A 17,156-nucleotide genomic window follows, 5' to 3' on the forward strand; every position below is an offset into this window, starting at 1 on the left:
GCTGATGCAGGGGACACGGGTTCGTGCCCCGGTCCGGGAAGATCCCACATGCCATGGAGCGGCTGGGCCCGTGAGCCATGGCCGCTGAGCCTGCGCGTCCGGAGCCCGTGCTCCGCAGCAGGAAAGGCCACAACAGTGAGAGGCCCATGTACCGCAAAAAAAAAAAAAAAAAAAACACTTAATTGAGATTTTCCTTCACCTTTCCAAACTCTAGTTTCTACTTTATAATTCATAAGCAGTTCCATCTATACCTCATTGCTTCTTTTATGGCACTCATACTTGAGTATATCTTTGTGTGAATTACCTGCCACCCATTTCTCTTCTATAAGCTTTTACTCCATTCCTTTTTTTGTCTTCAAATGTTTCTTTCTACCCTTCACTTCTTTTAAGATAAATGCTGATCTTCTCCTTGATGCTGTCTGATTTTGACTCTGAATTCCTAGTTTCTTATTTTTTTTCTGCTTTCTTTTCTTTTAGTGAAAGATAAAGAAGCTGTATCTGGGATGTTCTTCACATTGTAAAATGCTGTACCTTTGCTGCATACTGTTCCAAAGCACTGATGGTGTCGGGATCGATCGTGGCATCCCCAGTGTGTAGACCTGCCACTGTCCCATCAGCCTGAATTGCCAAGATGGTGTCAGACTGTGGGACTTGCACTGCATGGTGGATGTAAGCTGTGGTGCCGTCTTCCAGCTGAACTGCCTGTAATGCACTCTGGTCATAACTATCTGAGGGAGTAGAAGAGAATGGCATTAAATTAAAGGTAGTCTGATAAACAGTTACATATTTAAAGGAAGAAGGGAATGAACTTTTATCGAATATTTACTATGAGCAGGGCCCATGTGCTTTACGTATGTTATTTCATTCAATCCTCACAATGATTCTGTGAGGCAGGTATATTTACACCTTATTGTACGAATGGGAAACTGAGGCTTGAGGAAGTAAAGTCACTTTCCTTAGGACCCAGGAAATAAAAAAACCTAACAATTAACAGTCAAAAATCAGTATGCAGGGCTTCCCTGGTGGCGCAGTGGTTAAGAATCCGCCTGCAAATGCAGGGGACATGGGTTTGAGCCCTGGTCCGAGAAGATCCTACATGCCACAGAGCAACTAAGCCTGTGCGCCACAACTACTAAGCCTGCGCTCTAGAGCCCGTGAGCCACAACTACTGAGGCCCGTGTGCCACAACTACTGAAGCCTGCGCGCCTAGAGCCCGTGCTCCGCAACAAGAGAAGACACCGCAATGAGAAGCCCGTGCACTGCAACGAAGAGTACTCCCGCTCTCCAAAACTAGAGAAAGCCCACATGCAGCAACGAAGACCCAATGCAGCAATCAATCAATCAATAAATTTATTTAAATAAAAAAGGAGTACTAAAAAAAAAAAATCAGTATGCAGAGAAACCAGGATCTGAATTCATGTCAGTATGACTCCATGGTTTTTTCCCCCTTCTAAATAACCATATAAGAAACATACAGCATTGTGAAATAATAAATCTAGCCAATTACAGTGAACCTGTGATCAACTCCCACTGCTAAGGAAAAAAAATTTTCAGAGTTTACTTTTCTCAACTTTAAATAAATTTATTTACAAATTCAAATATTCTATATTTTAAAAAATTTCTTCCTTTGGTTTCACAACTAAATATAGTCTTTTAAAACATTTACAGTCATTCTATAATAAAGTATTTTATAAAGTAATAACAATAGCTAATATTTATTGAGCATTTACTATGTGACAAATATTGTTCCAAGTGCTCTACATGTTTGTACATTTTGTCTTCACAACTACCCTATGATGTGGATACTTATCATAATCCTCATTTCAGATGATGAAATTGAAGCACAAAAAGGTTAAATAATTTGCTCGGGGGCACACAGCTAAAAGACAGCAGACCCAGATTTGAACCCAGATAGTCTGGCTACAGAGCTGTGCTCATTGCTCCTATGCATTCCACCTCAAACCCCTGGTCCTCCCTACACAAAGCTAATAAACATGAACATTTTGCCATATTTGCTTCAGATAGTTTTAAAATTTTTATTTAGTTTTAAAGACCAACACAAGGGGCAAAGGACCTTGCTAAAGACATTATATTTAAAAGGAAGAAAAAAATCAACAATTTAACTTTCAAGTGTTTAATTTCATATTTTAAAGGCAGCCTCGGGCTTCCCTGGTGGCGCAGTGGTTGAGAGTCCGCCTGCCGGTGCAGGGGACACGGGTTCGTGCCCTGGTCTGGGAAGATCCCACATGCCGCGGAGCGGCTGGGCCTGTGAGCCATGGCCGCTGAGCCTGCGCGCCCGGAGCATGTGCCCCGCAACGGGAGAGGCCATAACAGTGAGAGGCCCGCGTACCACAGAAAAACCCCTAAAAACCAAAAAATATAACTCTCAAACTTTAGGGGCTTCCCTAGTGGCGCAGTGGTTGAGAGTCCGCCTGCCGATGCAGGGGACACAGGTTCGTGTCCCGGTCTGGGAAGATCCCACATGCTGCGGAGCGGCTGGGCCCGTGAGCCATGGCCGCTGAGCCTGCGCCTCCGGAGCCTGTGCTCCGCAACGGGAGAGGCCACAGCAGTGAGAGGCCCGCGTACCGCAAAAAAAAAAAAAAGGCAGCCTCTAGTTGAAGTCTTTCAGAGACCAGGGGTTTGCTATTTCAACCTGTTACTGGACAACTCAAATTATTAGAAAGTTTTCCCTTAGACTGTGCCAAAATCTACCATCTTATATTTGAGAGAACAAGCATAATCCTTCTTTTACATGACAACAGCATTTCTGCAACTAAAGGCAGGTCTTATTTTTCCCACACCCTACCTCCCCCTTATTTTATTCAAATGTTCAAAGCTAATTTACCTTTGGAGGTATGGTGAATAAATGCTGTAGTTCCATCTTCTAACTGCACTGCTTGCCCATCCTCTAAACGCAAACTGTCCCCTGCTCAAGAACAATGTTTACATTTAGATCCCATATTTTCCAAGCATATTCTGATAACTCAACAACAACAGAGTCAATAAACCATTAAACACATCATACAAACCTACACTTCCTTTATGGATCCTTCAACATTTAAATAATTTCAGCAAAGCTGCTCTGAATAAGTGTTTAAAGGTAAAAAGATATTAGAATACCTGTTTTAGGAATATTTACCAGGGGATAGGAGAATTGAAAGAAGGAAAAAAAGAAAATGAGAAAGCGTGTAGGATTTATCTCAAATAATAGAAATATTCACTTAGAACTGTTGCCCATTTATCTCCAGAGTAAAGTCTAGTAATTTCTTTTCCATTAACTTCGAGAGAAAATCTCAATTAAGTTAAAATGGTCTTTAGATCCTCTCTTTGACATCTACCTATCTCCCCTTTCAGAAGGAGACCTAGAGATCAGGACTAAGTTTAAGTAGTAAGAGGCAGTTGGAGGCAGCAAATACTGAAGTATGAGAATCAGAAGGGTAAGTAAATATCAAATACTTACTACTTTTAGGTATGGGTACATGTTGAACATAGGCAGCAGAACCATCCTCCAACTGAATGACCTGACCATCTATGAGTTTCCCATCTAGAACAAACAATTTAAGCCAATAAATTAGCACAAGCAAAAATTTTAAACTTTATACAATTTCAAAATGATATCAACTATAAAAACATACACTACTTAAGATCATGTTCATCTTGATTCTTCCCTCAATGTTCTGAGGCAATTCAATAACACATCCAGTGATCCTACAGAAAGCAGAAAATCCTCCCTCAGCCATCCTTTCTCCCCTCCGATTTTCAATTAGACAAGTTCAAGAGGAAGAGTGGCTCATCTGAGCAAGCTACATGAGTCAAACCTCTATATACCTTTCAGAGCCACTTAGGAATCGTGACCCTGACCCCAGCGAAGCTGAAACTGGGAAGATAGAAAGATGTATCAGTACACATGAGGCCAGCTGTCATTCTCATCCCTGGGGGCTACAAGTCCCTTGACTATGTATACATATGCTCAGTAGCTTTCCAAAAAAACAAGGAATTTGAGAACTAGGCTATTTCTTGGAGCAAAGTAAACACTGATTTAGAAACAATGTTATAAAAGCAAAACCAAATGTCTACTTTTACGCATATTTTGTAAAAACATTAAATAATAATTTAAAGGGAAAAAGTGAGAAAGGTCTTACTAAAAATAGGTCAGGGACACTACCCCCTCCCCTCTTCCTCACTAATTCTGATACCCCAGAGTATCTTCCAAATATCTCAAAACGTGTCCTCAAATTATCAAAACAAAATTTAAGTTAAACTGAAATTACTACCATATGTAGTACAGTGTCTGTAGGAGGGATTGGAAAGTGGTATAACTGCTAGGTGTTCCAACTCTGAGGTTATGAATTGCTGATAATAACCAATGGGCTGTATATGAGGCACATACCTTTAGAATTGTGTTGTATATAAGCAGTAGAACCATCTGCAAGTGTTACTGCTTGCAGGCTTACACCTTCCATATTTTCTAAATTGTCACCATCTATTATAAAAAAAAAAAGTTATTTTCTTTAGGTAACTATCATATGTGTGTGCTGTTTAATTTTTTAAAAAATAAAAATTAGTCAAAAGGCAGATTGCTTAACTTAGACTCAAATGGGATTTCTTATAGCATTTACAAAAAATATTTCTACACCCTACTATACCAGCATCCATACCAGGGTAAAAATGCTCATAAAAAGGCTTAGCTTTGTGTTGCCTTTAGCTAAAGGAGGAGGAACAAAGTAAACAGTATTGTAAGTTTTCATTTTCCCTTAAGATAAATATTTCCAAACCCACATGATCCCTTCAAATAAGATTGCTCACCTGCCACAGTTACTGCCTCTGTCAGGCACAAGGTAACATGCTGAGCCTCCATTCCTCCTCCAGGAAACTCTGTCATTCCCTGAGAATCTCGATTTATCTGGGCTAACAACATTTTCTACCTTGAAAAAAATGTAGGCATTGAGAACAAAGAACGATGTATATGAAATAAAATCTACAAACAATATTTATGAACCATAAAAAATTGCTACGGAAGTGAACAGTGTTTGAAATAAGCTGAAATTTCACTTAATATGCAGGGTAAAAGTATTTGCCCAAAGTCCAGAGCATACTTTTAATAATTCATCAGTAAACTACTGAGCACACCCAAGTCTTGCCCATCAGTTCTGTACCATGCCTAAAATTCCCATCATTAGTGTTCTTTGGGTTTAACATGGTTGAAGATTCCCACTTAGAATCGATGAATGGATTGAGTTAATCCTGTTGACTCAATCTTCAGAAATCTATGCTGAACCTGGCCACTTCTCACAAGCTTCGCCATTACCTCCCTGATCCAAGCCACTACCATCTCTCACCCTGAGATGTTACTGCAATAGCATCCTAACTGGTCTCCTTGCTTCTACTGTGACTTCCCTCATCTCCTCTCAACACAACAGTCAGATTGTCCTTTTGAATGAAAAAGTTAGATCACATCTCTCTTCTGCTCAAAACCCTTTGATGATTTCTCATCAGAGTAAAGCCAAAAGTCCTTACACTAGCCTATGAGGCCAATGATCTTGCCCCCATTTCTACTACTCTCCGTCTCATTCGTTCCATTTCAGCCACACTGGTGCCCTTGCTTTCCCTCAAAACATACTGGATGTTCTGCTGCCTCAGGACCTTATATTTGATGTTCCTTCTGCTTGAAACATTCTTCCTGGTATCTTCATTATTACTCCCTCATCTTCTTCCAGTCTTTGTTCAATGGCACCTCAACGAGAGCTTCCTTATTCACCTCATTGCAAACTGTACCTCCAACCCCACAATGATGATATACTCCAGCCCTCTTCCCTCCTTTATATTTCAGCATAGTACTAATAAATTGACATATTACATGTATTTACTTATTTGGTTTTTTTCTTATCTATTTCTCCCTCAAATAGAATGGACAGGTGTTTTTATGTTTGCTCATTGCTGACTAAAGTGCCTAAAAAGTACTTGGCACACAACAGACACACAATTGGTGCAGAATAAATGGATGAATGGCTCTTTTACCAATCATCACCACAACCCCCTTCCTCCCTTTTCCTATCTCCGGGTCCCATTACCTCTGTAGGCCTTGAGTTGTCTCAAACATGAGTTGGGATAATTTAGCTGCCTTGAGCCAGGGAACTGGATACCAGAGCATCTCTTGAGGACCTTTCCAGGTCTAAAGATCTGATTTCAGTGTCAATATTTAAAAGAGCAATATGCAGATAGTAGTAATAATTTGCAATTATATTTATGTTAGGACTACTTGAAGATTTTTGTTTTATAAACACTATAAACTACACCCTCTTTGGATTAAAGCCAGGGTCTATGGTTTAGACTCTGAAAGGTATCAGTGCTGTGATAAAAGTCAATCACGGGCTGACTTTTCAGGGATTCCTGAAATATTTCTAATCTGTAACTGTTCATAAAGCAGACTGAAACTTCAATACTTCCTTGCTGCATCTAAGGGCTAACAGAGAAGCCTCAAAGTAAAACTGGTACTCTGCTGTTAAGCCCCCTGATGAGTACAGGATTGGGACAGGCTAATTTTCAGAACAAGTACTGCCACTATATAACAGAAATAAGACAAGGAAATGGAAGGGAAAACACCTATAAAAATGTAGAAAGCACTCTATGATTTTTACAGCATTCGTCTAGAAGACGAATTTTGAAAAAGGCAGATTACAAGTTAATTTGGGTCATGATGTTAAAAAATGCCTATGGTTTGACCATAATTCAAGCATTTGTCCTTTTCATTGAATTATCTATAAATCTCCAAATAACTACATCAACAGGTAACTGATATATCTGCAATAAATAAAAGTTATTTCTTGTCTGAAAGCTGGTCAAGTGTTAACTTTCTTTAGGAAGGCTTCAGGACCTATAGTATCTATCCTAAGGGAAAAAAATCTACACTAACTGAAACATCTTGAAGAGACAGCTGATTCCTGGACACAAACTGCTGGCAAATACATGGGGCGGTGAAGGAATCAGAAGAGATCATATGGGCACTACAATTACCAGAGATAATAAGTGATGGCAGGTACACAGCCAGTCTTATTCTCAAAAAGGCTCTGTGATACAATTAATGCCCTTTGTTAGAAAATGATCAACTAGGGAAAATATGATAATGAATAGATGAAATAAATAAGCTAGAGATCAAACACTCTATAGTTGCTCATACCATATCCACCATCATGTCTTGATTATTTCTGGCACCAACATTTTCAGGTTGTGTGAAAATAAGTATGTAAGATACACATGACACCTTTAGAAAGGGCCACCTTGCAAAAGGTAGTCAGCTTCCTGTGCTTTAATAATGAATCATGGGCCAAAATCAGACACAGAGGAGGCTGTCATGGGGACACAACAGGAATCTCAAATGAAGACATCTGTGTAATAAATAAAGTTCCTGCCTTTCTGGAAGATGATGATGGATATTAGCATAAGAGAAAAAAACACACTTACGAAATTTAGCAAATGTTATATCCAGAATATATAAAGAAATTCTACAACACAACATCAAAAAACTAATAACCCAATTAAAAATTGGACAAAGGACTTGAATAGAAATTTCTCCAAGGAAGATAAACAAATGCCAAACAAACATATGAAAATATGCTCAATATAACTAACTGTCAAGGAAATGCAAATCAAAACCATAATGAGATATCACCTCACACCTGTTAGAATGCCCACTATTGGGACTTCCCTGGCTAAGTGGTTAAGACTCTGCACTTCTACTGCAGGGGGCCCAGGTTTGATCCCTGGTCCGGGAACTAAGATCCTGCAAGCTGCGTGGCACGGCCAAATAAATAAATAAAAATAAAACAAAAACAGTATGGAGATTCCTCAAAAAATTACAAATAGAATTCCATATGATCTAGCAATTCCACTTCTGGGTACATATCCAAAAGGATTAAAAACAGAATCTCAAAGAGAGATTTGCACACCTCTTCACTGCAGCATTATTCACAATAGCCAAGAGGTGGAAGCAACCTAAATGTCCATCAACGGATGAATGGATAAAGAAAATGCAATTTATATATACACAATGGAATATTAGTCTTAAAAAAGAAGGAAATACTGTCATATGTTACAACATGGATGAACCCTGAGGACATTATTCTAAGTGAAATAAGCCAGTCAAAAAAAGACAAATACTGCATGATTCCACTTATATGAGCTATCTAAAGTAGTCAAACTCTTAGAATTAGAAAGTAGAATGGTAGTTACAAGTACTAGGGGAGTTGTTTGATGAGCATAGTTTCAGTTTTGCAAGATGAAAAAGTTCTAGAGATCTATCACACAACAATGTCCATATAGTTAACACTACTGTACCCTACACTTAAAAATGGTTACGACTGTAAATTTTATGTTGTGGGTTTTTAACCATAATTTTTAGAAAAAGGTCTGAACACATATGGAAAAATGTTAGGATCTGTTAAAAACCAAGTGGATACATAAGCTTTTATTCAATTACTTATACAGGTACTCCTCCTTATATTTGATAGATTTCATAATTTTAAAAGTGAAAAATATCCAAAATTATTGGCAGGAAGAAAAAAATGTCTGAAAATTGATGGTTAAAATTAGTAACTAAATACTAGCTGACTTCATCCCTTAAAAAAAAGAATCAGTGTTTCCTCAGCGGTATGAATCTACATCAGACGAATATTTTAAAATGTGAAGCCCTTAGATATTTCAAGTTTGGCCTAATTTGTTAGATACAATTATTACCACAAATTATTATGAAAATATAAATCTAATGGTCCAGGTATAAAGAACTCCAACTACAAGTAACCTTTATTGTGGTAAGAAATGATACAAAAAGAAATCTAGATTAACAAATCTTAGCGGTCTTTTTGCATGAAGCCACAGAAGCCAGGCCTTCAGAAACTGTCAAGCTCAGATCCTAACCTCAGGCTGGTTTCACCTCAACACTTAACAGAGAAGCTATGCCATTCTATTACCTGGTCTCAATTCCAAATTTTCCTCATAAATTTACTACTATACAAAGTGCTTCTCCATTTAAGCATGGTCATTTGTGCTGCATTTTATGACATCTCCTAACCTGGAATGAGTAAGTTCCTTAGTACAGCAACATAAAAATAGCAGGCTAGGGGCTTCCCTGGTGGCGCAGTGGTTGAGAGTCCGCCTGCCGATGCAGGGGACATGGATTCGTGCCCAGGTCCGGGAAGATCCCACATGCCGCGGAGCAGCTGGGCCCGTGAGCCATGGCCGCTGAGCCTGCACGTCCGGAGCCTGTGCTCCGCAACGGGAGAGGCCGCATCGGTGAGAGGCCCGCGTACCGCAAAAAAAAAAAAAAAAAAAAAAAAATAGCAGGCTATCGTGTACCTTTGCAGTATGCTGATCCAGTAACACTGCTTTGATTAACATTTGTGGAAAACTATCTTTAAATCCCTTCAATTTTATTTAAATACACCCAGGGAATAAGCATGTTCCACTGATGAAATGTAATTCAGTTAAGTACAGAGTAGTTAGAATGTGCTGGTGAATGATGTAGAGTTTTCATAGGCTCAACAGAATGCTAAAGGGTAAAACTGAGGGATAGAGTTTATACTACCTATTTTAAAGAAGCAGAATATTCTATCAGATGGGTGAAATGTTGGAAATTGAAGGCTTTCAAACTTTTTGCCAAGTTCCAGGACCATTCAGAAATAGAGTATTTGAAACTGACTGGCAGGTAGTTGAGATGAGGCCTAGGAGACCTGAAACTAAAATACCTGTGAGAAAAAGAGGTGAGAAGAGACAAGAATTGAGAAATGGACACCTAGGTCTAGTCATCAGGAACGTCAATTTTGGTGATGGTTTGTTCTTAACTGAACCACTGATGTGAAAAAGAACCAAAAAAAATCTCTCTCAAACCTCAACAGTGTAGCATTAAAAACAGAGCTTGAGGGCTTCCCTGGTGGCGCAGCGGTTGAGAGTCCGCCTGCCAATGCAGGGGACACGGGTTCATGCCCCAGTCCGGGAAGATCCCACATGCCGCAGAGCGGCTGGGCCCGTGAGCCATGGCCGCTGAGCCTGCGCATCCGCAGCCTGTGCTCCGCACAGGAGAGGCCACAACGGTGAGAGGCTCACATACCGCAAAAAAAAAAAAACAAAAAAAAAAACAGGGCTTGATAAGGGCACACCTGCATAGCTCAGTTTGCTAAGCATGCCCTGGCTTGCTTTCACTGAGACTAGGGAGTCTGAGGAAGCATCAGGAGAAAGAGAAAGGTTCTGATATATTCAAACTCAACTTCTGACATTGTTCTGTTAAAAAAAGCATAAAGTCGTTTCAAAACTATGATGCCACAAAAAAAAAACTATGATGCTAGATTGTACTTTATTTCCCTCAAGATAAACACTGTGTATGTTAATATTTTATTACCCAAATTGCTCATCTTGTCATAGGTAAGGGAAGCAAAGCATTGTGAGACAATTATGAAAATGAGAGAGGGCACTCCTGAAACACAACACTATAACAAAATAGATCCTTTGTCCAAAAAAGTATATTGAATAGGACACTAAACATGGATAGTTAAAACATATACCTCTAGTCAGAAAAAACTGTTTGTACAGGTCTTATTTACGAAGCATTTTTCAGATCTAATAACTTATTTGATGGAATAGTCCTGAAGGGCCATAAAAGTTCTTGGGCTCTTCCAACCTCTTCTGAACCCCCAAAGCAGTCCAGCAAACTTACATGTCTTTATTTCTTCATGGTGACTATTTAAAATATTTTCCATTTACCTCAAACCTTCTACCCCCACTCCCTCTCCTGCTATCCTCCCACCCTGTCTCCTTCACCACTTCATTTTCAGCAAATTAATCAGCTCCCAACTTCACGGAAAATATAGAAGTCAGCAGAGGAATTCTCTGCCAACAAACCTCACTTCACTGCATTTCCACACATTTCTTCCTTCTCTCCTACAATATTACCTTCCTACAAGGTAAGATTAATCCTTCCAACCTGTACTCTGCATTTCATCTGTCTTTCCTCCTTAGGGATCTCAGGGATCTATCCTGTAAAAAATTTCCCTCTCTCTCCCAGTTCCTTCCCATCAATAACTTAAAAAAACACAAAAACAGGGACTTCCCTGGTGGTCCAGTGGTTAAGACTCCATGCTCCCGATGCAAGGGGTCAGGGAACTAGATCCCTCATGTTGCAACTAAGAGCCCGCGTGCTGCAACTAAAAGATCCTGCATGCCGCAATGAAGATCCCTCACATGGCAACTAAGACCCGGTGCAGCCAAATAAAAATAATAAATATTTTAAAAAACAAAAACAAAATCGATAAAACAAAATCTTGCCTCTGACTCAGCTACTAGTCTCTCCTTCTTATCACAGCTAGATTTCTCTAACAGTTGTTACTAAGACTATTTCCTGATTTCCCACTGCTATCCATCTGGTTTCTGTCCCTAAGTATTGAAACTGCTTTGGCTGGTCACTAATCTCCACTTTAACATGAAGTTCGATGGCCATTCCTATGAATGAGAGATGAAAATATTCATCCACAAAAAGACTTACACAAGAATGTCCATAGCAACTTTATCCATAATAGTTCCAAATTGGAATGAACTCAAATGTCCATCATAAAACAGATTAAAAAGCTGTGATAGGGGCTTCCCTGGTGGTGCAGTGGTTGAGAATCCGCCTGCCAATGCAGGGGACATGGGATCGAGCCCTGGTCTGGGAAGATCCCACATGCCGCGGAGCGCCACAACTACTGAAACCTGTTCATCCTAGAGCCTTCGCACTACAACTATTGAAGCACACACACTCTAGGGCCCGCGTGCTGCAACTACTGAGCCCACCTGCTGCAACTAGTGAAGCCCGCGCACCAAGAGCCGGTGCTCCGCAACAAGAGAAGCCACTGCAATGAGAAGCCCGCTCACCGCAATGAAGAGTAGCCCCCACTCGCCACAACTACAGAAAGACCTCGCACAGCAACGAAGACCCAACGCAGCTAAAGAAAAAAAAAATGTGATGGATACTTTTCTGTCTTATATTGGGTTTGATTTCATTGACCTTTATCTCCTTCTTAGAACATTCTCTTACCTTGGCTTCTGTGACTTCCACATGCTCCTGGTTTTTTCCAACTTCCTAGCTAATCCTTTTCCGTTTCTCCTATGGGTTCCTAAATACTGAGAACCCACAAGTTTCCATCCTAGTTTGTTTTTTCATTTTATGCACTTTTCCTCTTGGAATATCATATCCATTCCATTGGCTTCAAAGATCTCTGGAATTTATAAGCTCTTTAAAATCTCTCTAGTCCTTTCTCTTAAGGGCTTCTGATCTATATATCTAGCTGCTTACTGGCCTTGGTGACCTTCATGGTCCACAGTCACCTCCATCTCAAAACAGTTTGCCACAAAATTCTACTTTAGTATTTTCTCCCTCAGTGATAAACGCAGTCACCTACCCAGTAGTCAAATCCCCCTTATTCTCCAACCGATCACTAAGAACTATCACTCTACCTCCTAAATATCTGTCAAATCCACTTGCTTCTCTTATTAGGTTGTCTTAATTCAGGGTACCATCACTACTTGGGTTACTACATCGGCCTCCTAAAATCCACTCCTACCCTCCTCCAATCTAATCAGTCCAAGTGCTTTCAAATCCAATCAGAGCATTTCTCTGTCTCAAAACCTTCAAAACTTTCCCATTTCCCCATATAGTCCAAATATCATGATCTGGATTCTACTAACTTCTCCAATAAGACGAACAATCATCCTGCGTTGCCCAAGACTGAGAAGCTTCCTGGCTCATGGGACTCTCAGTTCTTTTTTTTTTTGGTGGTGGGGGACACTTTCTTTTAAAACTGGGATAGTCTTGGGCAAATCAAGACAAGTTGGTCACTCTATCTTCCAGTCTTGTTCTAGCACAACCTCACATTCTACACTCCAGCAATACTGTTTAAAATTCTAGTAGTTAATGATACTGGTATCATTTAATAATAATATTAATTAAAATGTTAATAATACTAAAAAATAAAAATGATTATAATGATAACTAACTCTTCCAAAATACTATACGCCAGGCATTACTACTAATTCATTTAATCCTTCTAGCAATCCTATGAATTAAGTACCATTTTATCACAATTTTGCAGACCAAGAAAGTGAAGCCCACAAAGGTTAAATGATGTCCTTAACTTCACAACATAAGTGGCAAAGTCAACCTTCTAATCATCTGGCTCAACAACTTATACATGAGCTGCTGGATTATTTGCCACTCCCAGAACAGCCCAAGGTGTCTCCTGCATCTCGGCTCTGAACACTGCTATTCATACCCTCTAGAATACTCTTCCTCCTCTCTTTACTTGGCTAAATTCTTCAGATTCCACCAGAAAGTTTTATCTGAACTCCCCAAATTGGGTCAGAATGCTTTAGATGTATTTCCCAAGATACTCTGTCCATACTCTTATAATAACACTTAGCACAGTATACTTTAATTACCTGTTTTTCTCCAGACTGGAAGCAGTATATTTACAGTAACCAGCTACTAAAACATATCTAAGGAGGATTCCCCTATAGATAGATTGGAAAGTATGGGTTATACTTAGGAAGGAATGCTTATGAGCGGTAGTATAACACTATACTTAAGAATAAGGACTCTGGAGCAAAACAGCCTGCTTCAAAATCTCATTTTACCACATATTATCTATGTGACCTTGGGCAAGTTACTTAACCATGCTGTGCCACAGTTTCCCTATCTGTAAAAGGAGGGTACTTCACAGAGGGTATTGTGAGGTATCTGTGTTAAATACAAAGCACTTGTAACAGCACATGGTATTATATATATGTTTGCTATTAATGCTTATCAGTAGTTTAAAGCTAAATGAGAAGAGACTGTACAGCTCTATCTCTTGTCTTATTCACTATTTTCTCCTACTACTGTAAAAGGGTATTGCCAGAGAAGAAAGAAGACAAAAAAGAAAGTTTCAGAGATGTGTTATTCAAGAGGAACTTTCCTCTTGTTCATGCTTTTCCTTTTTGAAAATATCTTTACTGAGATGTAATTCACATATCATAAAATGTACCCATTTAAGGTGTACAATTCAATGACTTTAGTATATTCAGAGTTGTACAAACATCACCACAACCTGAATTCACAATATTTTTATCACCCTTCAAAAGAAAACCCTACCTCCCCCTTTCCAAAGCCCTAGGCAACCACTAATCTACTTTCTATTTCTATAGATTTGCTTATTCTGGACACTTCATGTAAATGGAATCATAGTATGTGGTCTTTTGTGACTGCCTTCTTTCACTTATACATAATGTTTTCAAGGTTTCTCCATAAAAGAATAAAAACTAAAAAAAAAATTTCAATCCATAAAAATAATGAATCACTATGTTGTACACCTTAAAAGAATAATAATGTAAATCAACTATACTTCAATTTGAAAAAGGTAAAAAAAAAAATCTCCTTTTCCTTCTGAAAGTCTTTTTCCCCTAAAAAGGAAGACAAAAAATAATTTCTAAAGGTGATTTTAGGGACTTCCCTGGTGGCACAGTGGTTAAGAATCTGCCTGCCAACAATGCAGGGGACACGGGTTCGAGCCCTGGTCCGGGAAGATCCCACATGCCGCGGAGCAACTAAGTCCACATGCCACAACTAAGCCCACGTGTCACAACTACTGAGCCCTCGTGCCACAACTACTGAAGGGCGCATGCCTAGAGCCCATGCTCTGAAACAAGAGAAGCTACCACAATGAGAAACCCACGTACTACAACGAAGAGTAGCGCCGGCTCACCACAACTAGAGAAAGCCGGCACGCAACAACAAAGACCCAACACAGCCAAAAATAAACAAATAAATTTATGTTTAAAATAAGATAAAATAAAGGTGATTTTAAGTAATTGACTTTTTTGTTTTGTTTTGTTTTTGTTTTTTTTTTGCGGTACGCAGGCCTCCCACTGTTGTGGCCTCTCCCATTGCAGAGCACAGGCTCTGGACGCGCAGGCTCAGTGGCCACGGCTCACGGGCCTAGCCGCTCCGCAGCACGTGGGATCTTCCCGGACCGGGGCACGAACCCGTGTCCCCTGCATCGGCAGGCGGACTCTCAACCACTGCGCCACCAGGGAAGCCCGTAATTGACTTTTTTAAAAAAATTTTATTTATTTTTGGCCATGCTGCCACATGTGGGATCTTAGCTCCCTGACCAGGGATCGAATCCGTGCCCCCTGCAGTAGAAGCTCAGAGTCCTAGCCACTTCACCACCAGGGAATTCCCTGAATAACTGACTTTTAATAACAGACATTTATCTCCTAGTATATTTTCCTTAAATATTATCTTCTCAACAATAAGCATGTCCACTTACAAAAAGCTCCCCAGTTGAATCTAACATGCACTCCTCATTTAAAAACACAGATCTATAATCCATCAACTAAAAACATTTACATACATTCCTAGGTCTCAAATCAAACTGCCCCATCCAAAAGTCTGCCAGTGATTCTTTTTCCTCTCAGCACTTCTGTTTGAAAGGACAAATGCCAGAGGAAAGGGAAGACACTAACCAATAGGTAGGTGGGGAGGTCTCCTAGGAATGTACCACGTTGTCATTCTTTTTTTTTTTTTAATTTTTATTTATTTATTTATTTTTAGCTTTGTTGGGTCTTCTTTGCTGCACGCAGGCTTTCTCTAGTTGGGGCGAGCGGGGGCTACTCTTCACCGCAGTGTGTGTACTTCTCATTGCGGTGGCTTCTCTTGTTGCGGAGCATGGGCTCTAGGTGTGCAAGCCTCAGTAATTGTGACACATGGGCTCAGCAGTTGTGGCTCACAGGCTCTAGAGCATAAGCTCAGCAGTTTTGGCACATGGGCCTAGTTGCTCCGCGGCATGTGGGATTTTCCCAGACCAGGGCTCAAACCCATGTCCCCTGCATTGGCAGGCGGATTCCTAACCACTGTGCCACCAGGGAAGTCCCTGTCATTCATTTTATATCAAAATACATCTTGTTTTCTGTCTGAATTAAACACAACACATTCCATATACACCATTAAGGTTTGCCAATTCATCTTTCCACTCTAATCAATTTGCCATATGGACTTGGCTATTTCCACCAAACCCAGACAACAGATTAAAATGATCAAAAGTCATCCTTGACTAAACCCTCATTCTTTTTTTTGCAGTACGCGGGCCTCTCACTGTTGTGGCCTCTCCCGTTGCGGAGCACAGGCTCCAGACACGCAGGCCTGCGGCCATTGCTCACAGGCCTACCCTCTCCATGGCATGTGGGATCTTCCCGGACCAGGGCACGAACCCGTGTCCCCTGCATCAGCAGGCGGACGCTCAACCACTGCGCCACCAGAGAAGCCCACCCTCATTCTTAAATTCACAACAGGGCAACTGTCAACTCCATGATTTTTTTTTAAATGGAACCATATATATGGGAACTTGGTATGACAGAGAGCATTTCATCTTTTTAATTTTTTTTGGCTACACTGCCCAGCTTGTGGGATCTTAGTTCCCGGACCAGGGAGTGAACCCATACCCTCAGCAATGAGAGTGTGGAGTCTTACCCACTGGACCACCAGGGCATTCCCTTCAACTCCATGATTTTTATCCTTCAAAACCTTTCTTTTCCAACTCCTCACATATTAATAACTACTGCAATAACTTCTTTACTGCTTTCTTTACTCCAGTCTCTCATCCTTCCATTCCAATAACACTGCTAACTATCTTATTTTGTCTTGTACAACAGTAGAATTTTCATTGCATACAATATTGTAAGAAAAATTTGTTAATAAGATTAATTCCCACTAGCTTAATAAATCAAATCTTTTCGTTTCCTGGTTTTCTTCTTTAACTCTTGCTATCCACACACATAATTTTTTACAGCATTACCTCCCAGAAATGGGACTAGGAGATGAGGGTGGACTGGGGACGGGCCTTTTAATTTCTACCGTATACATTCCATAAGTTAAAAAGAAATTTACCATGTATTATTTTCATGGTTTTAAAACTAGTTACTTAAAAAAAAAGTTACTATAAACAGAAGCATTAATAAAGTAAGGAGCACCTAACTCTGCCTCAGGTATGCAAAGATGATTACATGTGAATATGGGCATAAGAAAGATAAGTAAACATTTCCTAGGGGTAGGAAGAGTAGAGAAGGCAGTCCAGACACAGGGAACAGCCTTTGTCACT

The 17,156-nt window shown here is 40.0% G+C and overlaps 1 protein-coding gene across 7 annotated transcripts in view; it reads right to left on the reverse strand.

The window, feature by feature from the left end:
* The window catches only part of ZNF143 (zinc finger protein 143), a 55,568-nt gene that overhangs the window by 35,002 nt on the left and 3,410 nt on the right, over window positions 1-17,156 (reverse strand). For 2 of the 7 annotated variants that reach the window (XM_060159693.1, XM_060159699.1), the window contains exons 2-6: window positions 4,807-4,921; window positions 4,391-4,483; window positions 3,461-3,544; window positions 2,846-2,929; window positions 532-728 (exon numbers count right to left, since the gene is read on the reverse strand). In XM_060159693.1, the coding sequence (XP_060015676.1) occupies window positions 532-728; window positions 2,846-2,929; window positions 3,461-3,544; window positions 4,391-4,483; window positions 4,807-4,921 (573 nt within the window). Of the gene's footprint in view, window positions 1-531; window positions 729-2,845; window positions 2,930-3,460; window positions 3,545-4,390; window positions 4,484-4,806; window positions 4,926-11,898; window positions 11,924-13,461; window positions 13,487-17,156 lie in introns of those variants that run through there. The other 5 variants (XM_060159696.1, XM_060159697.1, XM_060159695.1 and 2 more) reach the window with 5 other exon arrangements.

This window comes from Lagenorhynchus albirostris, chromosome 9 (genome assembly GCF_949774975.1).
Source record: "Lagenorhynchus albirostris chromosome 9, mLagAlb1.1, whole genome shotgun sequence".
Classification (NCBI taxonomy): domain Eukaryota; kingdom Metazoa; phylum Chordata; class Mammalia; order Artiodactyla; family Delphinidae; genus Lagenorhynchus; species Lagenorhynchus albirostris.